The 27,394-nt window shown below is 43.0% G+C and overlaps 1 protein-coding gene across 1 annotated transcript; it reads left to right on the top strand.

The window, feature by feature from the left end:
* On the top strand, positions 1–27,394 carry ISX (intestine specific homeobox). The gene is made up of 5 exons (XM_086611002.1): positions 1–172; positions 8,047–8,289; positions 21,664–21,815; positions 26,374–26,490; positions 27,158–27,394. The coding sequence occupies exons 1-5, from the start codon at positions 1–3 to the stop codon at positions 27,392–27,394; spliced, it is 921 nt and encodes a 306-aa protein (XP_086467128.1).

Below are 27,394 nucleotides of genomic sequence, written 5' to 3'. Positions count from 1 at the left end.
ATGATGGACCCCCAGGTGTGTGCCGGCCAGGGGAAGCCCAGCCTGTCCTTTTCCATTGAGGAAATCTTAAAGAAACCTTCTGCCAGCACCGCCCTAAGCAGTGAAACCAGAAACAGAAGTAGCTATGCTGAGAGATCTCCAGCCCTAAAAACAGGGTCACCGCTGACCTTTGGTAAGTACCAGTTATAATACTTAATGAAAATGCTCCTTTCTTTTTAAGAGCTATCCCGCCTGATTATATAGAATTTTTATTCTTTAGCTTTTGTAGGAATCTGGGATTTCCCTAATCAGGTACAAATCATTCATTATATATACAGAAATAGTTTTTAAAAAATAATTTGCTTTCAGCCTCACAGTAGACTGGTCTGTACTGCCAGCCTTTGGTGGGATTTTGTACGTTTTGAAGCCCCAGTGTCACTGGAGAGATGGGTATGCAACCTGTGAGCAGTTATTGCAGGTAGCGCTCTTCAGTATCACTGAGAAGTGCTTATTGTAAATAAATATTACATCCTGGTGTCCTTCGCTTTAAAAAACAATACTCTTGTTATTAAAAAAAGAAGAATCTCCAATCATAAGGAAGGACAGGCATTCAAATTCAGGGAGCTAGCCTAAAACTACTGCAACTTACTGAAGTTGTTGGAGTTTCACTCAAGAGCTGACTGTTGGTTGTCTGGAATTACAGCCAAATTTTGTATCAGTTCTGTTTTCTGATAAATCCTACCACCCCTACTCAAGGTGGAGAAATGGTCTATAAGAGTAATGGTAGCTAAGTAGTGTTAGAATTCAATTGCTGGAAGAAGAAAAAAGAAAGCATTTGTGTTTAATCATTTCTCCTTATCATCACGAACTAAAGAAAACTAGCTAATAGAAAAATAGCATGACTTCGATCTTAGCAAAACAGCAAGTACATTAGCGCTTTTTACTTCAGTTTCCTTAGTTTAGTTACTTTGGCCTTGCGCGAACTTTTACCCCCACAGAAATTGTTTTTTTTTTCCTTAAAAAAAGACTAATGGCCAACGTTTTCTGGATTTAGTATTTCTTCTTCTTTTCCAATCTATGTCTTCCATTGAAAGGAGATGTTTTATGTACACAAACGCACCCACTTAATTGAAAAATGACCTGTAGTTTTGACAGAAAATTTTCACTCACTTCTCGCTCGACTGCTTTCAACAAAGCTTAATACTACACTTTATTTTTTCTAACACAGAGAGATCCTTTCGTGGATCAGGACCCCGTTTCCCAGGACACTGGATAAACCTCCCAGGGAGAGAGTAGTTTTCCAAAAAATCTAGCAGTCCAAGTAACCATTGCTTATTCGCATAGTTTCAGCTACATTTGTGTCCAAACTGGATGCTGACCTGGACTGGAAAGCAAATAAGACTTAAATGGGGAAGGAACCTACAGTGAAGTGAGCACTGCACTCACGAGTATAGCGTTAGTCACCAGCTGGGCTCAAGCCCAGTCCCACTGCCACTGCCCCTCAGCCGCGCTTTGCGCAGGATTTGCACTTTCTTGTTCACCTCTGACACAGAGTGACACCACCCGCTCTGTGCAGAGCCCATTTCCTGGCCACGGGGCAGAGCCATCCCACCACACATCTCACAGCCGTGGCAGGTCCCAGCGTTGGGTGTTGAGTGTACCACCACTGCATTTGTGCCACTGCCAGTGGCTTTCCACGGAAACCCGCGTATGGGGAAGAGGGATAGCGTGCTGCTGAATTTTCACAGAACCATAGGATAATTGTGGCTGGATGGGACCTCTCAAGGTCATCTGGAAGTCCAGCCTGCTGATCAAAGAAAGGGCAGCTTCAGAAGTAGATGAGGTTGCTGACGGCCATGGCTAGTATTGCTTGGCTCTCTCACCACTGGTACTGTTGGATTGGCAGCATTTAAAGGTTTCCTAAAGCTGCCAGTGCAGATCAGACCTGAACAACAGCAGATCCAGACCAAGTTTTAAATACGGTCCTGAAACAAGTGAGAGCTTGGTAGTTTGTAGGGGTGGACAAGGACGTAGCTGATCCTGGTGCAAGTGTCACGGGGACCGTGTGCCAAGGGAGCCCAGGTGCCAGTCTGCCAAGGGAGGGAAACACCAGTGTAAGTTCTGCCAAGTGAGTTTTGGTGAGCTGAGAGTCCTTTCCAGAGGGCCCGTGGCAGTCGCTTTGTGCCACTGGATCCAAAGTGAGACAGATAACACCACTGAAAATGAAGTCAGCGCTGTTCGTAACATGGACCACAGAACTGCATTTTAACCACGTGAGACTCTTCTCTAGGAACAGAGAAGCGAGGCAGAGACAGGACCTTTTTCTATTAAGTCTGTTTCGCGATCAATATGTCGAAGCCTCGTTTCGCTGCGTGCCTTGGCTCAGCATGCCGCTCCGAGTGAAAGGTCTGGAAAATCTGTATGCGGGACGTGGCGGGTTCCCAGGATTGCGTTACTGCACTGCCAGTACTGTCTCATCCCAAATTGCTCCACCTGAGAGTACAGTTAGTTTTTCACCTTGAAAGCAGTGCCGGCAGAACAGTCAGGCCTTGCCTTTGGCTCGCTTCATCGCCCAGCCAGAGACTGTGGCTGCAGCAAGAAAAGGTGGTGACTCTTCCCTCCCCTGCTAGAAAGCAAGGTTGGATTCATATTCTTAAGGCAATGTAAAATGTTAACTAATGAAAATGGTATACATATATGAAGATTTACTTAACTGTCACTGGAGCTGGGAAAACAGGAAAGCCGTAGAGATATTCCAAAATGTTTTTGTACATTGCTTTTGCAATTGGTCATGGATGTTTTAAAAAGAGAATGAAAATGACGCTTTTTCACTGTTGGTTTCTTACTAACAGCAAAGAGATACCTAAGATTATTACCCTTTGCTTTCCCAGCAGAACTGCCAATTTTTGCAGATAAGGTTTATTTATTTCAGAAGTGCAATACCCTATGCTGTACATCTTGGGGTAATTGCTGTATTTCATCAAAGTCATTCAACTTCATGCCATATAACACTGGCATTAAACAAGTTGTGTAAATAGTCAGCCATATCTAATTTGGCTCAGTGCTGGCCAAGGTCAGGGAACTGAAATGAGGTAGGAAACTTGTTGAAAATTCCAGTATGGGACACAAATCCAGCTGCTCTCCCGGAACAGTTCAGCAGCAGCAAAGAAGGAAGTACTACAGGTCAGGGCTGAGGTCAACTGTATGAGGTTCAACAGTGCTAAGTGTTGTGTCATGCACTTGATGCACAACAGTCCCATGCAATGCTACAGGCCTAGGAAAAAGTGGCTGGAAAGCTCTCTGGTGGAAAAGGACTTGGGGGTGCTGGTTGACAGCCAGCTGAATTTGGGCCAGCAGTGTGCGCAGGTGGGCAAGAAGGCCAATAGCATCCTGGCTTGTATCAGAAATAGTGTGGCCAGCAGGACTAGGGAAATGATCGTCTCCCTGTACTCGGCACTGATGAGGCTACATGTCAAATAATGTGTTCACTTTTGGGCCCCTCACTACAGGAAAGACACTGAGGTCCTGGAGTATGTCCAGAGAAGGGCAACGAAGCTGGTAGAGGGTCTGGAGCACAAGTCTGATGAGGAGCGGCTGAGGGAACTGAGGTTGTTTAGCCTGGAGAAAAGGAGGCTGAGGGGAGACCTTATCACTCTCTACAACGACCTGAAAGGCAGGGACATGGTTTAGTGGTGAACTTGGCAGTGTTGTGTTAATGGTTGTACTTGATGATCTTAAGATCTTTTCCAACCTAAATGATTCTATGATTCTATGACTCTATGATGCTATGATTCTATTCTGTGATTCTATAATTCTATTCTATATCTTACTGTGGATTTTAAGAACATTTCCCGCATCCCATGTGGTATGTATCTGAACCAAGCTGTGTACCATACGAGAGCAAGAACTAGCACCACACACATACTCATGGCTACCGCAAAGTAAATACCCAGGCCTGAAATTATCATCTAGCTCGTCTGCTGATCTAGGCAGTCTAGGTACTAAGATCACACTTGTCCTGAAGTCTAAATCTGGCCATTAAGAGCTGAGGAGATGGGTAGGACCAGAGGACTGGAAGATGCAGAATATCGGAAATGAGAAATATAAACAAAGCTTACCCTGGAGTCCTTTCCCAAAAAAACCCAGTGATGCTGAACCAGATGACCTTCAGAAGTTGCTTCTAACCTAAATTATTCTATGGTTCTTTAACAAAAAGGATGTTGTGAGGTACTGTGCCAGCCTCTCATGGAAATCTGGGGCAGGAGACTTGATCACGTATGAAAAGATCACTGGGCCTGACACCTAAGTTCACAAGTTTTTGTCAGTGTAATTTCAGTGGGACTTGGAACAAGGAGTGTGCAGTCTTCCCAAGAGTGTGTGACTTCCCAGTTGCAGTATTAGCCATTTGTGAGTTTACTGCACAAATGTAACTGTTAGATGACCTGGAACTGCAGGTGTTGATCTGAAGTCTATTGAAATTTTTGATTTTTTGAAAGACTCTTACCAAGTTAAAAAAGGAATAGTGAACAAGAAGACATTTTAGTATTCACTCTATGCTTTCCCTCTCTTCTTTTTGTCGCAGTGCCTAGAAAAGGTAACCATGGCCTTTGCAAGGGACACAAATAAACACCCTGCAAATGCTGATCTCCTCCCTAGTGCCAACTCTTTCATTTTAAACAGAGAAGACTAGCAAGTGTATTTCAAAAGAAATTCTTCTTCTGAAATCCCTGGGAACTTGATTTCGATGTGCTTGAAAGTACATCTGAAATAATTGTTCATTAATCCCCCGGTTTCTGCCCGTGAGGTTCCACCAACAGGAGGTCCTTTATCAAGTCAAGGAGAGCTTAGGATGAGGATGTTACACCTGGGAAATTAATAGTAAAAGCAGGAACATGTACAGTAATTTTATCATTCTGCCTCTGTTATTCCCCATTATGTTAAGGATATGCAAAGTAACAGGAATACAACTGCCACTTCACACACAAATGTCAATATGGTGGTTGTTTACTTCACCCTTAGCAACACTCCGCCCAGCTTTATTGCAAAAGAGGAAACAGCTGAAGGAATATAACTGAACAGATACCACCTGGCCAATATCACAAATATCACAAATTCACCCCACCTATTACAAGGGAAAACAATCCACCTAAAAAAAAAAGTATAGAAGCAAGAAAAAAATAGCACAATAAAAAGCTGCTTGCACTTCTCAGAGACAGTCTCTTCTCTGTTCACAGCTTTAGTAAGACCCTAAAATCATAAGCCTTTTGCCTACAACAGGTCTGTCTCTCTTCAGTGATTACACAAAAAGGCTTAAATGGAACTTAGGCCATCTGATATAACCTTCTACTTCCAAAAAGAAATTTTACTATCTCACCTGAAATTTCCCATCCTTTCCTATGCAATTGAAAGTCAAGCCAAAAAGACCATTTTGAGCCACAAGTCAAAGTCATTTCTGTGCATGACAGTAACAAATATCTCATGTTGTGCTAGGCTGAAATGTCATTGCCATCTCTGGGAAAAAAAAAAAAAAAAAAAGAAGAAAATTGCATTCCCTGGAGGAAATCTTACCCTATACCAATTTGTAGGTATTTTTCAGAGCTCTCTGCTGGAGTCACATGAATATGCACTGAAAAATACTGGCTGGCCTAAAGAGCTACCATGTCAGTCTCCTTGCTTGTTCAGGACAACAAGCACAGAAGGTTGCAGTGCAAAGAGGACTAGACCTTGGGGCTCCTAGCTCTCAGATATGGGCTTTAAACTCAGTATCATCTGCCTTCAGTCTTATCCTCCAGAAAACTTTCTTTAATTTTCCAGCCTCTCTTCAAGGTTCATGCCACTCTAATTTGCTTCTTTGATATCAAACAGCAGATCGTCCCAATCCTTTTCACCAGTTTGCAGAAACATTGGTATTTTCCCATCTGTCTAGGACAGTCTTCCGTCCCTCCCTGTTTTCTCTTCTTCAGTCTATGATTGCTCTATCCATGTTCATACGTAAGTTGTGCTAATTGCTGGGGCCTGCGAGCATTTCAGAGAAAAATTTTGGGGAGAAAAGTTGTATATGAAGGATGAGGACATGAAAAGTCTTGTACAACTCAGAAAATGTCAGTGTCATTCTTAGAAAGCTTTAATCACTGCCCATAAAAGCACCTTGCTCAGGTATCCTTATGTTCTCCATTCCTGTGGAACATAAGCACCATCAGCTCTGTAACTTACTCATTTTTGCAGCGTCACATCTAGCAAGGGAGTGCAACTAGTCCTTAATTTAAGGATAGGGGATTGAGGTAGAAATCCTGGGCTAAGAAGCTATGCTGACAATTACATTCTCTTGAGTTCTTAAGCAAATGATTTAACCACAGCCCCATGCTAGTGACCACTGCCAGGTCTATTCTTCTGTATCCCACAAATATTGTTCAAAATCTCACTTGTTTTCTCATCAGAAAACTCAAACCTAGTTGATCCTAAAGGAATTATATTAGTCTTGTTTTGCACAATATGCCTCAAACACAGAGGTGGACCTCATACCAGGTTTTTAAGGTCAGCATGGCTGGACACATGCAATTGTGTCTAGAAGTTTACCCAAAGATTGGTGATAATTTGAAAAGATAACATTTGAACAATCATCATTTTTTGACATGAGGCTTTGGCTAGTTTCCAGAACTCTTGTAACTGCATTTTCTTCATGTCAGTGTCAGCCTTCTGTAAAATTCCTATTGTATGGGCTTTTACTGAGGGCAGAATTGGGTACTTTGTCTCCAGATGTTATAATTATCATTACTCCAAGGCTGGTTACCAATAGAACTTATTTGTTCAGAAAATAAAACTCTGAAAAGTTTAAAAAGTTAGATGCTTTGCCAATGTTAGATACTGCACCAGAAGTAAAATGCATATTAAAAAATTGAGTTTCCTCCAGTACAAGCTGTTGTGGTTCACACCTGCTGCTATTTAAGTTATGAGAGGGGAGAGTGGAACAGCCACAGGTGCTGAAAACCACGGAGCCTAGATGGGGGTCACTGCTCAGGAGTGCAGTCCATTATTGCGTTAAGATTTTTATGTTCTTTAGTGCAATAGCAGACAAACCTGTGCTGTCACATTTGCTTCAGGGTCATGGTAACCATGGAACCTAAATTCCCCAGTGGGTCCGTTATGCTTATGCGTTGCCTCTTCCTCTGCCTTTCCAAGCAAAGATATCCGGGCATGGAGGATTTCTAGATCAAGTTCTAGGTTTGCCATTAAAGCAGCATAGGCCCAGTTATCTTGTCTCTGAAGAGTCAAGCCTGAGCCTTGACTGCATCTACCGAAGCAAGCACATGAAGCACTCAGAATTGGGGCTGACAGTGAGGCTTTAATGCAGAAAAGAGTGAGAAAGAGAATGGGAGTATTTGGTATACCTCTCTTGGGATGCTAACAGCCACTGACAGCCCAGTCCCTTGAACCATGAGGCTTCCCAGCATGTTATATTTCAGTGCATGGCTTTGCAAGGTCCACTTACCTTTATAAGGAAGAGTAAGGACTCATACTACGTTCATTAGGGCAGAAAACTAATCTGAAAGATCTTTGCAGTGTTGGTAATGTCAGCATCACGGCAGAAGAAAGATCGTGGCTTCTGCAACCAATTTCGTCACCACTCAGTGTCAGGTGTCCTAGCATGTCTCCACTGGTTACTGCTGAGGTTACCTTCAGCTCCCACTGAGACCGTTTATAACGCCCATGCTCAAATCTGTCTAACCTTATGGCTGCACTTCATGAAAATGGGCCAATATGCACTTCTCTTACGTTTGTCCTGTCAACAAGAGTGTGCAGGTGATTCCATGCAGATGAGTTGTCTGTCAGTACCTTCCTAGATATCACCAGTGTCACCTGTCACAGGCAGGTGGGAAATGCTGACAGCCTGGGCCACGGCTGCCTTTAGAACTATCCAGCAAGAAGGATTAAGGCCATTTTAAATATGATCAAGTTTAAATGGTGAAGTATCTAGACCCCACCTATGCTTCTTTTTTCACACAAACGGGAAGGTGCACTGAACAACGTCTGCTTTATTCAAAGCTGTCTTGTGCTATGTCCTTACAGATTCCAGCAGCAGGAGTCGATTAGACTGTGACTTATCTTCAGCCAAAATGCTTCTCCCTGCCACCTGTGCAACACCCGTGGCCAGGGCAAAGAAAGTGCAGGCAACTCACTGCAGGAGACCTACTGACAGTCCAGCTTCCCTCCAGGGTGAAGACATGGGACATGAACACCTGGAAGGCAAAAGAAAACACGAGGAAGAGAGAGATCAGCGATGCGATTTCCCAGAGGACCATCCACTTCATGGTGAGTGCCTCTATATCCAAACTCTCTCTCAGAGTGACCAAAACCACAGCTGTTTTCTTACAATGATGTACATGGCAATACCTAGCAACAGACATCACAAATATTCCTACTGCTAAGGTCCTGACTGAGTCACAGGGATGGTTCTTCAGTCTCACCATCAAAAACATGGAGACCCACCCTTTGAGCTAAAGATCTAGCTCAGGCCTGCCAACCCTACCAATTTTAGTGTCAGGGACTGCTCTGGGTGTCTGTTTCCCTCCTACTTGGGGTGGCAATCTGTGGTGTTACCATGTTCAGCAGCCTTGCTCCCCAGGTTGCGCAATGCCCGTTTCCTTGTAAATGGGCATTGCACAATGCAGGGAGAGAGGCTGCTGAACATGCCAAATCAGCTCCATGTGTTCTCTACACCTTGGACCCATGCACAGGTGATGAAGAGGTCAGGCAAACTGTCAATGTGCGATAGGTCTGGCACACAGGATGCATCAGGCGCAATTTTCAAGCCTGGCCATGTTGGTAGGTCTGCTAATTTAATGAGTTGTCAGCACTGGTAAACTGCAGTCTATCTCTCAGCCGAAGCAAAGCACAATACAAATATGCTTTACCAATATGTTGAACAGAGACTTTAAGCTAAGCAGGACGCATGGTACCTGAACAAGACAAGTTCCTAACAGACAGACTGCAAGTAGCATGTGGCAAAAACTGCTTGAAGTTCTTTGAGTTTTAGGAAAGGTTAATACAGATGATCATACTACACTCCAGAAAACAGGTTCTCAGTAGCAGCAGTAAGGTGTTTCCTGAATAGCTTGTTATTATTTACTCCTTTCTGAAAGAAAAAAAAAGCAATTTCAATTATGTCCACTGAAGACTCCTCTAATGGGCTCATGTGACTGCAGACGCAGGGTTACTCAGCTGTCTTTGCTGAGATTCACACATCTTCCTCCGCCCATGCTCGGCAAGTTGGCAGAGGAAACATTTATTTCTGTGAAATACATTTGAAAGACAAGCCTATTCCCGCTGCTACTGCTACAGTATACGTGAGTCTGGTGACAAGACGCTGTCATCTCCTCCTGCACGAGACGGTATCTGTCTTGATGCAGAGAGAAGCCCTACAAGATAACAGGATATTTTATCCCACCTCTACCCTGTAAGCCACACGCAGCTGATAGCAGCAGGGCAAAACCATGTCACCTTCTCGCCGAAGAGCCAGGGCTGTATGTATCTGGCACTTGGAGATGACTACGAGTGCTGAGAAGGAGTGTATTTCATGCAGGAGGGAGTCCCCAGTCATGGGGATCACACCGGCGCTGGGAAATGGCATTCCCAGAGAGACAGAGGAGAGAAGCGACTGTCCCAGCTCAGCACTTTTAGCCTCATTGACCAGCGCAGTGGTCGGTACCGGCCTCGTCAGCAAAGCCGGGGGGGAAGCGTGTAATTATCTGCACAAAACCGAGCCAAGCTGAGCAGGCCCTTTCAATGACAACTTATATTTCAAAGGCATTTTAAACGAAATCCCTCTGTTCCCTGGTGGCAGTGGGGTTTGGAAACCAAGCAGAGGTTTAATGATCTGCCATTTTCTAGGCTACTGGTTCCCGCAGTTGCGGAGCCTTTGATAGAAACTGGCTGAAGGAGGGGGGAGGATCCTAAAGCATTGGATTGGCATTTTCCCCGCAGTGCAAAAACAAAGATGTTTTGGATCTTGTTCACGCACTGTGTCATTCTTAGCAGAGAGCTGGAGGCCCGGGTTTAAAATCCTTTCCAGCATCATAAGCCTCAGCCTCCTTCCTCCACTTTACGTTGGAGGGGAAGAGCTGGCAGCTCTTCTCCTGTTTCTGGCTGTGGCTGGAGTCATCTTTCCCGGATGAGGTCAGCAGCAATGCCTGCAGGAGAGGTAGACTGCACCATCCCTGGAAGCAGTCTGTAATCCTTACAGCTTGAGCTGATAGCAAATTAATTTCTGTTGCCATGCCTATCGACTCTGTGGTACTTGAGACGTGCTTTTGGCATGATGGCTACAGGCTAGTTACTGGTCTTCCAACAAGGCACCTGGTGACACACATGCAAACCCTGCATTCCCTAACTCCATGGAAATTAGGAATAATAGTGTCCCCAGAGGGGTGAGATGGTGATATTTGGAGTGATCCTGATGACTATGATGAGAGAAATGATGACCCCTCGTTCCCCTCACTTTCCTCTGAATATGAGGCTAGACCCATCGTTAAAGCAGAATACCTTCTGATTTCATTTGGCCCTCGATGACAACTGGTGAAATTTCTCATAGGTATGGGAATACAAATTTCAATACTAATGCAACAGGATGCCGAGAAACTGGATATGTGATTTGGACAGCAAAGAGTTCAAATCACCAGAGTGAACAGAGCAAGTGTAATTTGCCGAATCGTAAAAGTTAATTTATGGCTCCCAGGCGAGAAGCACATGTCCACTCGCTTCGCAGCTAAAAAGCACAATGAAAATATTTCGAGTTTCAATGTTTTGACCGGTCAAAACTAGTGCTCACCAGACAGCAGCGTGTGGTTCTTCGGTACAAGTACTGACCCCAACTCAGTACAAATTGGGATGCTACAGTACTTGTACTCCACGCAGCCCCTGCACTCCCCAAATTCAAAAATTACCAGTGTACCACAGTATCCAATTTCTGCTGATGCACAAAAATGGAATTTCTGATATAACAGCAGACTTGGAAAAACAACACATCATTTCCAGAACCCAATTCCCTTACAATTCACTCGTTTGGCCAGTACGAAAGCTGGATGGGAGATCACAGAATCATAGAATCATAGAATGGTTTGGGTTGGAAGGGACCTTAAAGATCATCTAGTTCCAACCCCCTGCCATGAGCAGGAACAATTTCCACCAGATCAGGTTGCTCAAAGCCTCATCCTACCTGGCCTTGAACACTTCCAGGGATGGGGCATCCACAGCTTCTCTGGGCAGCTTATCCCAGTGTTTCACAATCTTCATTGTAAAAAATTTCTTCCTTCTATCTAATCAAAATCTCCCCTCTTTCAGTTTAAAGCCATTGCCCCTTGTCCTACCACTACATGGCATCTAACAATTGCTTGTCAGTGCCTAAATGCCAACACAGCTCTGCTAATGGCTGCAGTACCTAATATTGCAACTTTAACAGCCACAATACAAACAGCCACGTAGCCACGGATGGCAGTGCTAGATGTCAGAGAGATGTTCTTAATGGTCGCCTTGCAGGAGGAGGATAAAGAGAAATTTGCTTTTATTTGGAGAGGTGTGCAGTACACCATTAACAGACTCCCACAGGGGTATAAACATTCACCCATGATTACTCACACCGGCACCAAGGATGCCTACGAGCGCCCAGGGGAGCAGCACCAACCTCAGCAGCAGGAGAGCTTTCTGATGTGAAACACATCAGAAGTCCTTGTCTGGGCGTTCCTTCACCTCTCTCTCACAGACCGCCTCTCTCTATATGAAACACCTAGGGCACTAGGCTCTGACTAAGCATACACAACCATATAGTTGTCAGGGAGCAGAAGAAATCGAGCGTGCTATGCAATCACCTCGGAGGCGGGAGGGCTGGGGTTTATCTGGTGCTTTTTTGTTTAGGAGGAGGAAGATGATGAGGAGGCCATAATGATATGCCCTTCATGGATATATTGAGATAGAAAACGCACACTGACTGTGACCCTGAGCGTGGATTTGGAGCATATTTCCAGGCGAGCCTGTAACACTGTAGTGTTCCTAAAAACTTGCTTTTCCCACAAAATGGCCTCTGCGACTAAGCTGTTTAGAAATGCAGTGTCATTTGAACTAAATAGATTTATGCCCTTATCACAAACCATTACAGGAAGCAATGCCTCTTGCACTTCGAACTTAGAGGCTGCATTGTAAGCAAAAAAAGAGAAAAGCCCTCATATGCTGGAGATATGCTGACAGTGGCATTTAGTTTTGCTAAGCCCTCGTTTGAATTTGGAAGCCTTCCTTCTGAACATTGAATGCTTTCACCTGTGGCCTTCTGCATGAAAAGCTCAGCAGAATTTTTTTGGAAAATCTGGTTCTTGGGAAGCAGCACTGATAAAACCTGTTTTAGAAGGAGACTGTTCTGAAAGAGGCCTTACTTTGGAGCTGTGGGTCCAGGCTCTGCTTGGGCCACCCCTCTGTGAAATGATTAATTGCTGCTGTTTTGCTATGTGCAGCCACAGTCGCTGCCAGGGTCTTCAGAACTTAAGAACAAGCAGGCAAAACTCTTGTGGCTGTTGGTCAGCATCACAGCAATACGTCCGTGTAAACCCTCAAGTTCAATACTGACCTTCCATTCTCCTTTTAATTTCTTCTCTCTGCTCCATGTGACACCCTTAGGACTTGACCAGTTCAGGACGGCTGAGCACGAGCCTGAGCGGATTACGTGCCCCCATGCCTGCCTGACCTTCAGCAGCTCCTGCTGCAGACTGCCACATGCCAGACCCCAGCCCATCATCCCAGGTCCTCATGGGCAATTCTTTGATTGTATACTTTTGTGTGTGCATGCAGTAACTATTTACATCCAAAGGCAGCGCGTCAGTGTGCCCAGCGCTGCTAGTATTTCATAGGCTTTTAAGCATGACTAATGGTTCCAGTCCTCTGCTCCAGCGAGGGAGCAGTGCCTTGGAGAAGCCAGATAGCAGCATCACCTTAAGACACTGGTGGATGCCCGGTCTGTGGGATTTCTTCTCTAGGCAATTATTCAAGTACAAGGTAGATCAGACTTCCTTAAGGGGAGCTGGCTCCTAATTCCACCATAAACTGGGGCTTTCAGGCCATGGGAACAACCGAATAATGTTATTTCTTGCAGCCCATGTCTCCATTATTCACTGTAGAGAAGGCTGCCGTAACGAGTTAACATCATCCCAATATACCCATAGCAGAAATCCCCTGCGCGTTGCTGACCAGGAGCTCAAGGATCTTGTTATTAATCTAATAGTTTTATTATCATGATAGCATCTTTGAGCCCAAAGCATATTGACAGATTCTGGTGGCAATTATCATAGAGACAACAGGAAATATAGAGGTGATCTCAGTCCTGGAGACCTTCCAGTATAAGTCATGGCTTCTCTGTATTGATGCCAGTGTCAGGCATCTTTAGCTTAGCATTTATGTTTTCTCTGAAACCATAAATTCATTTGTACTGTTTATTTGTGGACAACATGGTCCAATCCATGTACCCCTGTGAAACAGCATGGTTTATCTCTCGCAGAGCACTCTTTTCTCCAATATGCTGGCTTATCTTAAAGCATTTATAAAACACACAAGAGACAATGAAGCATTATGTAATCATAATCCCAGATAAACATCGGCTGCCCAGAATATGCCAATGGGACTGAGAGAAAGGGCACAAGCATCCCATTGCCCTGCAGAACAAAAAGAAGCGATTCTAAATGAAAAGGAAAAGCAGGAGGAAAAAAAAATAAATGCCTATATATTACAATTTTGCTGCCATTAGCTGTCTTACCTGTCTTCTGTTTGTCAGCATGAGTAGTCCCTGCAGCCCTGTGTCTCTGAAGTGCAGTGTTCCTGTACACGTTTAGAAACGCAGCAGACCATTGACCTTGTTTTGGTGGGTTTACCTGAGGCATTTGTTTTTCTCCCTCTTTGAAGACTGACTGTTTATAATCACACCCTGGCTATTAAATGAAAGGCATGAAACCTGAATCTTTTACTCCCACCCTTCAGACTATGTTCATATAGAATTCTCACTGATACAGGTAAGCACTGAAGAAAGCAAAGCTGTCAGCTGTTGGGGGACTATCATAAGTTCTGTTCGTGTTGTTTCTTGATATTTTTCGGGTTTGGGTCTTTTTTTTAGTTAAAGCAAATGTTAGCAGTAGACGCTTTCCTCCAGCAGCTCCCTCTTTCCTGGTACTTTTGGATCCAAAGGGTATGTTACACAGATCCCAGAGGTTAATTTGTTCCTGCTAGTCAAATCCATGTAATGTGACCACTTGTAAAGTTGATGGCACATCTTGATAAGTTTATTTCAAATGTCTTACAAGTACTTATTGACTTCTCCTAAATCGAGAACTTTTCATTACATCCTTGGGATTTCATGCTTTTAATTACTGTTCCTTAAAATTGAGGGCAGGCCTTCTAACTACTGTATTAGCAGTATTTATGCTCAAATGGGAAACAGCAGTGACTACGCACTAAAACAGTGACAGAATTATCCTTTCTTGGAGGGAAAGCAGACTCTGAGGCAGGGAGGCCTGATTGATGTCTAGAGGTTTACAGGTACAAATAACCACAAAAGGCAGGAATAAAGTAGAAAACAGGCTGTCTATGCAACCCGCAATAGACTCAGCCTTCTGCACCAGCAAATGGCTCGTTTCTGACAAAGGTGGTTGACCAGAGAGCATGGGGAAAGTGGTGAGGAACTTGTTTTTCTTGATGAAAACCATTATTGGGTTAGGCTTGTCGCTGCTCTTTCATCTTTAAGGTGAAGTTTGGCAATGGCTGAACATTCAGAGAAAGTACATTTCAAGCCTGAGATTTAGCTGAATGGGGAAACTACACATAAATCTACCCTAAATTCACTTTGACCTGAAGAAGTACATGAAGGTGCAGGTCATTTAGCCTGGGTACAGAACTGATATCAGCTGTTGGAAACTAACACACGTCCATGTCAGTTGGGATCTCCCAAACCATGGCCTTCACGCTCCCTCCAGACATTCGTCTGGCTGCTGGCTGTGCCACAATTAGGCATGATACCGTCTCAGGGCGGCAGCGCTTTTACACACCATCATCTCTTTGCTGGTCGATGAGAAGGGTTAAATCCAGCAGGGGCTCGGGTTGGTGGTGAGCACCATCCTCTACAATGAACTGTCCACATGAACGGTTTCATACCTACTGCCTGCTCCTTGCCAACTCCTATGACAAGCAGACTAAGAAACTCCCTGGCTGCTGCTCTGCAGCTTGTTTAAACAGCTTTCTGTCCTGGTATTTTTAGCATTCCTGGTCACATCGCCAAAAATCTGCACCTCTCCATACTTCATCCGTGCTGTCAAGTGACTTGAGGTGCTCTACTCTGTGCCAGGGTGGGAGCAACTCTCTGTCAAGGAGTTTTGGACTGAAGGGAGGGAAGTCAAGCCTTTAAAAGTTCAAGTCGTGCTGCTCTAACTTCTGCAACGCCTGAATGACCAGCAGCTGGGTGCTAAATGCTGCGTTTCGCTAGCAGGAGGCTCTATCCGGAGCACATTGTACCTATCCAATTAGGATTGGTCTCGCTGGCTATGCCAGTCCTTCTTCACTAATAAAGATTAGCCACACTGCCATACTCCCACCTAAATATTGCAGCACAAGATCTTTTGAAAGCCGTGTGCCACCTCTTTAACTAGGGGAGGAACTGTCGCGGGCGCATCTCCGTACGCAGTCAAGCAGGTTTTGTCCTGATGCCACCAGCGCTCTGTAATAACTCTTTGATAGGGTCGCAGTTGTTCTCCCTGTGGGCTTGGCTGCCATAAGCAGAATGTCACCACAAGAAAACAACGTTCAGAAGAGCTACAGGAAGGAACCGACTGGGAGACCCACATATCTGTAATTGGCTAAATTAAAAAGAAGAGAGAGAGGCACTTCTTTTAAAGAGTCTGAAAGTGGAAAACAGAAGTTAACTAGTTATAATGAGGCTCTTTGTCAACGCTCCTGAGTTTCTTTCTGAGAAACAAATGATACAGTCATCGACTTTGTTACAGAGAGAAAAATATATTTGTGAGAATATGTAGCTAAAGCCACTTGCTCTTTTATGTAACTGCTATCTCTCTTCTTGTCAAAGAAGAGAGAAGCAAAATCTTTGGATCTGGTTATCACATACCAAGAGAGGATATCTGTCCAGAAATGACAAGGAGGATTGCAGCAAGATAAACTGATCTTGCCAGATTTCATCTACCTAGATTACATACTCCAAAGCAACAATGTGCCAGCACTGACTTCCAGCCCTTTTCTTGGGTTTTCAGTTCCTTATCACTCCTGTGTATGCACTCTTGTGATGAGACCAAGTTGCCTTGATACAGTCTTAGCCTGCTAATGGGCTAAGTGGAAACGGGAGATGCAATTGCAGAGATATCCCCGAGGTAGCCTCTATCCAACTGGTTCAGGTAGGCAGAGCAGCTGGGAGACAGCAGTGTGAGGTGTACCATAGGCTATTTGCCTGCCACGGACTGCAGTCCAGAATGAACTTGCCAAACCATGGCATTGCTGCAGCTGCACACTTTTTACTTAGCAAACGCGGCGCTAGTCTTTGGTATTGATTTGCTCATACCTCTAATATCTTGAAACTGTGTTATACCGGATAGAGGAAATAAGCCGTAATACACTAAGCTAAAACTGTGTAAATAAGCAATTGCAAATCAGATTCCTTGAGCTGTGTGTAGTTTTAAAGCCTTAAAATCCCTTGCTTTTTAGGAAAGGAATGTTGGAGAGCTTCAGTCCAAGTGGATGTTGGAGGTAAGGCATCACATAATAAAGTAAGCTGGTAGGGACCTCTGGAGACCATCTTGTCCAACCCCAACACTAAGCAGGGCCAGCTTAAATCAGGTTGCTTAGGCCTTTGTCTGGTCAAGTTTAGAATATCTCCAAGGGTGGAGACTTCTCAGCCTCTTCAGGCCCGTGTTCCTGTCTCAGGCTACCTTCACGGTGAAAACATTTTTTCCTGTTATGTGATCAGTATTTTCCTTGCTGCAACTTGTACCCATTGATCTCATCCTTTCACTGCGCATCTTCAAGAAGAATCTGTATTTTGACAAAGTTCAAACATTTCAACTTGCTCCAAGTCTGACCTAGTAATAAAGCCAGATCTGCAGAGGACAAAGGATGCCTGTTACTGAATTTAAAGGAGCTATACTGCTTTATCAGCATGGAGAATCTGGCCCTTGCAATGTCAACAGTAATGCAATGTATAGACAGCTGTATCTCTAAGCATCTGCAAATGCTGACGTATTTAGCTGCCTGGTATTTTCAGGTTTGGTTTCAGCAGTCAGCTAACCTGCAAATGACTTTCACAGACCATAAAAAGCACACTTGAATATCCCCAGATTTTACATAGAAAATAGCTCAGGAAATTCAGGCAGAGTCTTATTTCCCCAGAGACTCTAGAGCCACGTTTGTAAAGCCAATGTTACACTTCCAACACTTTCTAGTCTTATATCTTCCACCCACATTCTTTATTAGACTGTAATTCTGAATGCTGTTGTTTGCTATGAGATCTCCAAGCTAAGATCCCAAGGCAAAGGGAAGTATCAAAGCTACAGTCAAAGAAAGTTTCGTCTTTAAAGGGAAAATGTTAACATACAGTCCTAGATTTTTTTGTATTTTTTATAGTTGTGGTTTTTTAATTATTTAACAAAAATAGAATGACTGATGACTTACAGAAAAAAATGCACTCCTCTAGATTTCCTACTTGCAAAAGCCTTGATTAGTTCACAGGATTCTATTTTGTTAGCAGTTTAATTTCATTTCCAGTTGAAATCAAAGCCTGTCCTTCAGTCTCTACTGGCCCATAGCTGACCTCATGTTATTGTATTTTGTTTAATCTGATGAGTTTCAGCTTTGAAAAATCTGATTTCAGTAGGATTGACACTTCTGAGCACTGCATAGATCCTTCCCTTACGTAAGAGTCTCATCTGTAAAACTGTTCACCTTTCAAGAAGGAAAAAAGTGGAGGATGTGAGAGTGAATTGATAGGGAGTTTCTTTTACCTGTCACCAAGTTATCTGGGTCATTTTCTTACCAAAGCAGCTGATATGAGATACCAGAAACTCACAAGCCTATTCTCTTTGAAGCCAAGCTCTCTAATTCTGGACACTTCTTAGCTGCCACTGGGACAGAGTACAGTAAAAAATTACCTGGCAGATCCACTCCCCATCCCAACTCCAGCACAATTTAAAATACTGTGTGGTTCAAGGCTATGGATCCAGCTCAACTGAAAGTTTCTTTCTAAACTTATACCAGCTGTGCACAGCCTTTGTCTTCTCATTCTGATATATTCTTTGCAGGGTAGACTTCGCGACTCCTTCTAGACTCATGATCTTCACTACTGAGGTTGTTCCACCCCTTGGCCCTGTAGAGTGGTATTGCATTGCTTGTAACAAATGATTTCTTGAGTTTATCTAGGTTGACTAATCCAATTAACTCTGCACCAAGTCTTTTGCCAGTACGCACAACTTCTTAAGCTGGTAGCCAAGGATAGGTATCCATATTATCATCTTTGTCTCTGGTGTGTACGAACACACTCTCTATGGAAGAGTCCTGCAGCTAGCGCAATCTGATACTGTAAACCATTCCTTTCTAGCTCAGGTAGTATTCTCTGGTTTGGGCACTAAAAGTCTTGTCCTTCGCTTCGATTCCACAGTACAAAGAGGAGATGATGGCTGTCATCATCCGTACTTACAGGCAAGAACTAATGATTGCTGTTTGTATGGTGCCCACTGTGATGAGGTCTGATCCAGCTGGTCTTTGGCATTCACTTCAGTCCCATCATGGCCCAGTTGAGTCATCCCAATTCTGTAGAGTCTGGTTAATGTATGAGACAGAAGGGTCTATACTGAACTAAATCATTATTTACTGTATTCTGATGGAATACTAAAATACACCTTTTACATACATTATTTGATGGGACATGTTAGATTTTAAAATATAGACAATGTCTTTCTTGCTTTGCATAGTCATGAAATTATATTTCAGTTTATTTATCTGATATATATTTTTCAAAAATATATGAGTCCTTTTTTTTTTTTTCTAATTCATTAATCTTCCAGGAGTTGGATAGGTCTGTTCTCTTTCTCCTGAAAGCTTTCTGATTGCTATAAGGCACTTAGACTGCTTGGGCATACAAAACCTGGCAGGACAAGAACCCTGCCAGCATCCCACATGTTTATTTACAGTTAGGACCACAGGAACAAGGAGGTGGTCACTGTTTGAGCTTGGATCTCTTGCTCCACTCTGCAAACGTTGGAGGTAGACTGTAGCTTCTCTGAGTTTTGTGGAGTCAGTCTCCTACCATGGCAAGAGGCAGGAGCTCAACTCAGTGTTCAGGGCGATATACAGGACATCTCAGGGAGGCCTCAAATTTCTGAGACTATGACAAAGTCAGGACAAAATCAACTCAGTGTCTGGATCCACTATAAGAATTGCTCTGTGATAGAGATATATAGGTACTATACATTGTAATGATACAAATATAGGAGAGAGATTCATTACTTATGGCAGAACATGATGTGCTTGACAAAGCATCACCTTGGAACTCAATCTTACCTGTCTGCACTATCTCCCATGAGGATACGGAGGCCAGCCCCCACAGAGAGGTGTGAGGTGAAAATCTTCCAGACAAGAGACACCATTATGAACTGTTAGCTCTGTCACATCCACAGGGAATGCAGTGTCCTGAGATTCATATTCTCGGCACGAATAGCCTATATTTCCCTTTTAATCCGTATAGCAATAAATCCCCCTTACAGCCATCTTTTGGGAAGGTTCAAGTCAATGTAATTTTGTAATCAGGGCTTCTAGGAGAGGGTGCTCATTGCTATCTTCAGCATAAATGCACGAAAATATTTGTCATTTCATACCTCTGCCCCAACAGTGCCTGCAAGATTCAATGTAAATAACATTTTCCCTTGGGGCTGCAGTCTAATGAGTAGTATTTTGATAGGCCAGTGAAAAGTCTAATGATACGGATTTAACTGTGTTGGACATCAGTTTTATTAGGCTGTTTTTGAGATGTGGGAGTATTGACAGTGCTCATGGTAAATGATGCTCCTCAGTTATTCTTCTGTGATTGGTTTCCTTTTCAAAGTACCTGAAGGGTTTAGAAAACATGAAATATTCACAATGGAGTATATTCACTTAGTGGTGCCCAGATATTGTGTCCTAGGTATCTTCCTACCAAGTCAATGGACAGAATTTTTTATTCCTTATTCTCTGCATAAACAGAATCACAATGAAGTTTCAATTACAGAATGAAAAATGTCATTTTCTGGTTGGCGCAGAGCCCAATTTATATTAGCCAAGGAGGAAAAGTTTGTGCTAATGATTGAATAAAAGGAGAAAAAAGTACCAAGCCTCCTTGAGGGACTAAGCTAACCTTCTCTGGCTAACTGTTCCCATTAGGAAGTGCAAGTATCTTGTTAGATAGTATGAATTGGTAGATTTCACCAGACCATGGAAGACCAAAAGCAATTAGAGCTCACTTCTGCTACTCCTTTCTCCTCCTCCTTGCAAGACATCAGCCCTTCAGCATCATTTCAGAGCAACCTAGACCTTCTTCAGACTTACACCGAGCAGCACATAGAGTTCATGATCTAAATAAAATACGCTGGTGTAGGAGGGCATTTTCAAAACAGTGTAGGAGTGCTGAGGGTAAAGTCTTTTAGTGTAGTCACACTGCAGCAGGTGAAGGAGTGGAGCAGCCCAAGAGTCCGCTTAGGAATTCAGAGCACCCAAAGTTCCTCATATGCTGCTCCGTGAGTTTTAAGGCCTCGTAGTTCTTAAGGTTAAGCTTGTCTAGAAAGTCCCCACACCACAACAGTGCAGTCAGGAGAATACTATGACTTTTCTTTGTAAGGTAACGTTTTTGATGTCACTGTCACACTACAGTGGAACTGCTGACTATAGCTAAATACTGTTGAAGGAATGGTATGAGAAGAGAGCAGCAGTCAGTCAGGCTGGAATGGTTGATCTCCCTCCACAGTATTCACACATTTTGGGTACTCTTTGATCTTGCTGGCATACAGGTGGAGTAAATTCATCGAAAATGGATAGAGTGGTGATGGGCTAAAATAATACATCAGAGCTTGAGGAAAGCTTAGTAAGGCCAGTATGAGAAGAAAAGATAGGGATGAAAAATTTGTGAGCTGAAAGAAAGATGATGATTAGTTACAGGCATGAGAACAGCACCAAGAGAAAATGGAGTATCTCCTCTTTCTTTCCGTTCACATTAAGGGTTTCTTCACAAATAGTTAATAAGGGATTATGAATTAACACCAGATGTGTGCATGTGACAGACATGAACAAAAAGGGGTCAGAGTTTGGTCCAACACTAAAGGACTTTGATGACAAACTCATTGCAGGGCTAGTGTGGTCAAAATACTTAAGTTTTTGTAGCTGTTGACATGCAGTGGATCAATGTAATTAGCACTGCAAATGGAGACTTTTTGCTCACTCCTTGAGTGATAAAGGAGTTCATTCACATTCACTGTTGGGTCAGAAGACAGTCACTCATGGTAAGTACATTTCCAGAAGGTATTGGAGATGCCATTCCAGCTGCATAGCAATTTACAGAAATTGCTGGGTCTCTGAATCTTCTTGTGGCCCTGTGGCCCTTTCCTGTAAAATATGATACACCTTTCCTTGTTTGCACAGTTGAGAGGAAAGGGAAACGGAGAATCCGGACAACGTTCACAGCTGAGCAGCTCCAGGAACTGGAGAAGATTTTTCAAGTGACTCATTACCCGGATGTCCATATTCGCAATCAACTGGCAGCAAAGATAAACCTCCCAGAAGCCAGAGTTCAGGTACAGTGTGTCTCCAAAAGGCTAAGCTCATTGCACCATTTCTTTATTCAGAGTACGTTCTTAATAGTTTATGCATGGGTAACAACGCTAATGAAATACGTGACCTCTCTGCTACCTTACAGAGGAGGCTGGTATCACTGTTCTCCTTTTACAAACAGGGAAAAAATATCTGTCACCCAGCTGGGACTAACTAAATGAGATTAATCAAGGGGTTAACAGAAGCTCTAAGCATACTAAATGCATAGCAAATAGGAGTTACAGATGGTTATGAGCAACCTGTTGGACTCTGTAGCGACAGAGCAGCCAGTTATGAAAATACTTATTAATAATTTATCAACCTTTTATAGACTAAGGTACATCCAGTACAAACTGTCATGCACATCCATCTTTTACAGGGTCTCACAAAAAGTGAAAATAACTGCCCAAATGAAAATTCTTTCTTACTATTCTGTATTTTGATATCACAGACTATAAATGCCCTGGCTGTAATTTTAGTGCATGGAAACTAATCCAGTTCCCCCCAGTTGTAATGTAGTCTTGCTGACTGAGCTCAAAATTGACCCCAAATGTTTAATGCATATGAAATCTGCTACATTAACATATGCATACCACTGTGTATTGGAATTCGGTGGTGTTTACCAGGCCCTGTTGTGATGATTTTTGCACAAGGCAGTTCTGTACTTGCCATAAAGTTGGAGTCATCAGTGTATTTCTATGCACATATCCCACTCTAACAATCAAAGTTCAACACAGAGCAGTTTATTGACTATGACATGCCTGAGACTATCAACTAACCATGATGATATTGCTTCATAGTTAGGTGACAGGGAGAATTGGAACAGCATAGTCGTAATATGCCCATTAGCAGTATCAGTGCACCCACAATGCATTTCCAATGGTATAAAGCACAAACTGGGCTACTAGTCAGTGTTCCCAACAGAACAGCAAATCGTATGAAAGAACAGGACAATCTTCTGTTTAAAGAATAATTTATAATCTGTAAAGGGGAAAAAAAAAAGAGTTATCATGGGAAATATCAACCTGAGCTGCACGCAAAGGAAGTAAAAAGCCCCTTGTGTGTGAATTACAGATGGCAAATTCCCAATTCGGACGGTGTTACACAAGACACAGGAGATTCTGTGTTTGACCTGGTCTTGACTGATAAAAGCCAATTAAAAATTATCAGTAGCTATGGTACAAGTTACAAGTTGCTATAATTTTGATTGATTGCATCCGTCAAACATAAACAAAATAGAGTGCAGAGAATCTGTATACGTTCTTGATACTTTGAAATAATAGTTTTGACAAAGCTAAAAGCAATATAAGTCAAATCACCTCAGAGAGATAATTTAGCCAGGAAAAAAAAGAGTGAGCAACCCTTGGGTAGCCAAGTGAAACATTTCATAACAGTGCAAAAAGCTTGTGTCCTCCAATCAAGAAACCAAGCCATGACTGCTGGGAAACAGTTTAAGTGCATGGATGGAACTATATCCCTGCATGCGTGCATGCCTACGTGCAACACAAAATGAAGAGTACTGGATGAGTAAACATTAGAAACAAGAAATCATAAAAAATGAATAAACAAAGCAGAAGGATAAAGGCCAAAGCTTTGGTAAGAAAAATTAAGGATCATCAAAAATTCAGTAAAAGTCCATTAAGATCAAACAGAAAAAAGTGAACAATTACATTGATCTGTTGCTTTATAGAAACAGTGGGACTGTCAAGGATCATGCAGAAATGGCAGAGACATTCAGTCACAATTTCTGCTCTATTCTTGGAAATATGTCAGATAAGGTGGTGGTATCACACGATGATGATGAAACACTTTCCATAAGGACAATGTTGAACAGTAACTGCTACAGACAGATATATTTAAGTCCAGCCATCTAGGTGACTTGCCTCCAGTAGTTCTTAAAAAGCTGCTTGAGAAGCACTTTGGGTCATCAGTGCTAATATTTAACCAGTCCTCGAGCACAAGAGAAGTTCCAGGGCCCTTGAAGAAAGTTAATGTCGTGTCAGTATTTAAAGGATAAACAGGATGACCAGATAATGACTGGCCTGTCAGCCAAACATTGATTTTTTGCAAAACAGTGATGGAGCTGGTATCAGTCTCTGTTAATGAAGAATTAAAGAAAGGGTAATATATTTAATGATTATCAACACTGATTTATAGAAAATAGATATTGTCAAACTCATCTTTTTATGATGAGATTATCGGTGACAGTTTTAAACTGAGAGGATGGATTTATTTTGGTTATAAGGAAGAAATTCTTTACAATGAGGGTGGCAAGACATTGGCACAGATTGCCCAGAGAAGTTGTGGATGCTCCATCCCTGGAAGTGTTCAAGATCAGTTTGGATGGAGCTTTGAGCAACCTGATCTAGGGGAAGGTGTCCCTGCCATGGCAGGGAGATTGGACTAGATGATCTTTAAAAGGTCTCTTCCAACTCAAACGAGGCTATGATTCTATGTTTCTATGTATTTGGTTGATGAAGGTAATAACATTGATGGCATGTCACTGTAAGGATCTTGCCTTGGTCCTACACCCTGCTTAGATTGAGAAAACAGAGCAGATCAAGACAGCGTGTGCTAGTAGACAAAAAGCTAGTTTGTAACAGGTGTCCAACTGCAAATGAGGATATTTCAAAGATGGTCTCTCATAGGAACTGTCTACTGATACGAAGGTGCATTTGAACAACATAGTCAGTAAAATCTTTAATGATAGTGCTATGAAATGGTAAGAAGATTAGAGGACTGGAAAATAATGAAAAGGCTGATTCTTCAGTACAGCAAGCCCTGAATCATTGGTCATGCATCTGCAAGAGAAAAACAAAGGGACAATCTTATAGAGCAACAGAGGCTGTTCCTACAACATGGGGCATGCCATCCTCCCTCTGCCCTCTGTTTTAGTCCTTGTTTCCTTGGACAACCTGGTGACCCCTGAGAGGGCAAATGAGTCTTTTGTGAAGTCTCAGGCAGGATTAAGGTGGCACTTGTCCCTGGCTTTAGCACTGGTGTGACTTTTGTGAATACATATGGGAATACTGTGTTCTGTCTCAATGCCATAGCTCAGGAATGCTGGAAAATTGAAGGTTAGTGGTGTGCGGAGAATAAATTATATCAGCAGCTTGATATCTGTGGTAGACAGAGCATGGAGAAATAGGTTTAAATCCTAGTAAAAGAAATTCAGGGTGAACATTGAGAAATCATTTTAGGGGTAAAGGTGCTGGAGAGCTGGTTGGGCAAAAAAGAGCAGTTCAGTGTGTGAATACAGCTTCACCTTTATTTGGAAAAAAAAAAAAAATCCCTGAAGTGAGGACTTTATCCCATGTGCAGACTTTGGAAGGAACACTTCAGAGGTTGAATTTTGGCTTCAGTCCCCCCTCCGCCCTGAATCATTTTGTCAGTGTTAAAGAGGAGTCATTTTTATGATGCTGTTTCACCATATAACTCCTGCATGATAGGAAGGGAATGGAGCACTTCATACAGACTAAGCAGTTCTCAAACACATGCAAACCCAGATAAACAAAACTGTCCTTTCAGTAACCTCAGATACTGCTAACTATCAGCAATATAGCAGAGGGCTCCTGACATTCCCGTTACTTCCTGGGCAAGAGATGCAGAAATAATTGAGCTGCTCATTATTTGGTTTAAAATACATGCATATTTACATCCAGCAGCATCTGGTTTTGATCACTAACACCTTGTGTTTGCGTGAGGCACTTGCTTGCATTCAAACACCAAGTTCCTAAGCCAGCTAGAAACTTCAATGGAAGGGGGATTCAACTCTTCACAGCCGTGCTACAAGATGCACTAGTGTGGCTGCACAATAAACATTTGTGTGCCTCATCCAGAAACCAGACTGGTCAAATCAGCTGATAGATGAAATAAACTCCCCTGAGAAAATTAGTTGTCTATTTTCCAGAGCAAAAGAGATGGCAGATAATATGCTTAGACTGCTGAGTGATTTAGAAGATTTCATCCCCTTGGGTCTTTTGCTTAGGTCTCTTACATGAATTTCAAAATGTTACCAGCTAAATATAGCAAGAATCCTGTTACTGACTCTCCAGTGGTGACACATTTTTATTGCAGCCCAGCAAAACATCCAGGTGGGTCTTTTCCCAGACTATTTGCTTGGGAAGAGGGTGAAAGATCCCTGTCATGCAACAAATCACACCCCCTAGGGAAAACAGAATGCTGTGTGCCTTGACTGCTGCAAAGCTTTGTCCACAAAAGGATCTGCTTTCCCAGGAGAGCCCTGGAAGACCTGCTGCACCCTGTGACACTGTCTTTCCTTGAACTGGGAGATCCTAGCTCTTCTGTGAGCTGCGAGAGAAAAGAGGTTGTCATGATAGTCCAGAGATCCCACCTGCTGTGCAAGTGTGAAAGGTGCTGTGTCCAACCCAATGTTTTCCTTCAGATTCAGCCCCTGATTCTGAGCTGGAAGTCAATGTTTTCTGATGCTCACTTAGAAAGCAGGGAGAGTAGTTGGATGGGAGCAGTTCCTCCTTCATCTCCTGTTCATTTCCGTGCCTTCTCTTTCTTGCCTGTATGCAGATCTGGTTCCAAAACCAGCGAGCAAAGTGGAGGAAACATGAAAAATTTGGCAATTTTGGTGGTCTTCAGCATCTGACAGAAGTTGATTTCATTCCTGCTCCCAAGTCAGATATCACAGTGAGTATCAAAGGCTATGTATAAAGCCACTGGGGGAGAGGTAGCTATCCTTCACCAGGTCGCCTCTTCACATGGGACTATCCCAGCGAAGGACTGGAAAAGACAAAAATGGCAATATGATGAAGAGAAATCTCAGCAGATATGGTCAAATAACACATTTCTGTGTTTTACCTGTTTTGTAAATATGCTGTGAGGTTTCTCTTGCAGGATTATCCTTCCCCATTTTACTTCTAAATCACTTCCCTATAAATCATACTTTGATTCAAAATATCTTTACCATCAGAAATTTTCTGAACAGGAAGAAATACAACATTCACAGCCAAAAAGCCATGCTTCTTTATAGACAGTATCTCCTTACAATGTCCAGCCTTGGTAGACTGACCAGTGCTTTTTGCCCTTGACCCATGTCCTTGCCAAGTCCAGGAAATTAATATTATCTGGGCTGGCACACAGGCTCTTTCTCTGTCAGGAGGTTTTTTATGTCTAGAACAAAGGGTATTTTGCCTTGCTCCCTGGGTGACAGCACACCGCTGGGTTTTAGGGAGTCTGTTCTTCTAAAGTTTTCTTAATTACTGAGCACCAGGGAAATGTATAAGGTTGATCTTAAATTGTATCTAACTAAAAGTCTGTATTGATTCACCTGAGTCTGCATTTTTATTCTTGAAAGGCTCCTAGCTTGATGCCAAGAAAGCTTGCTGCTACCATCCCTGCTGTGGGATACTACTCACCACTGCAAGGGCACTTGGCAACTGCCTGGCTGCCCACCACGCTCTCCTTCATCCCCCACCACTTGGAGCTGCTGCCCTTCCAAAAACCGTACTTGCTCTTCAATGTCGTCCCCCCTTATGGCATGCCGCTACCCCACAAGTTGGAAACGAGCAGTATCTGCGCCAGCTCAACATAG

This window comes from Tauraco erythrolophus, chromosome 4, assembly GCF_009769465.1.
Source record: "Tauraco erythrolophus isolate bTauEry1 chromosome 4, bTauEry1.pri, whole genome shotgun sequence".
NCBI lineage: Eukaryota > Metazoa > Chordata > Aves > Musophagiformes > Musophagidae > Tauraco > Tauraco erythrolophus.
The sequence above is the reverse complement of the archived record's forward strand: the minus strand, read 5'-3'. Positions and strand labels throughout refer to the sequence as shown.

Bases quoted from the DNA above. Each gene is read 5' to 3' on its own strand.
- ISX (XM_086611002.1), top strand. From the start codon at position 1: ATGATGGACCCCCAGGTGTGTGCCGGCCAGGGGAAGCCCAGCCTGTCC. The intron at 173-8,046 runs GTAAGTACCAGT...ATGTCCTTACAG, and splicing joins AGGGTCACCGCTGACCTTTG to ATTCCAGCAGCAGGAGTCGA. The intron at 8,290-21,663 runs GTGAGTGCCTCT...TTGTTTGCACAG, and splicing joins AGAGGACCATCCACTTCATG to TTGAGAGGAAAGGGAAACGG.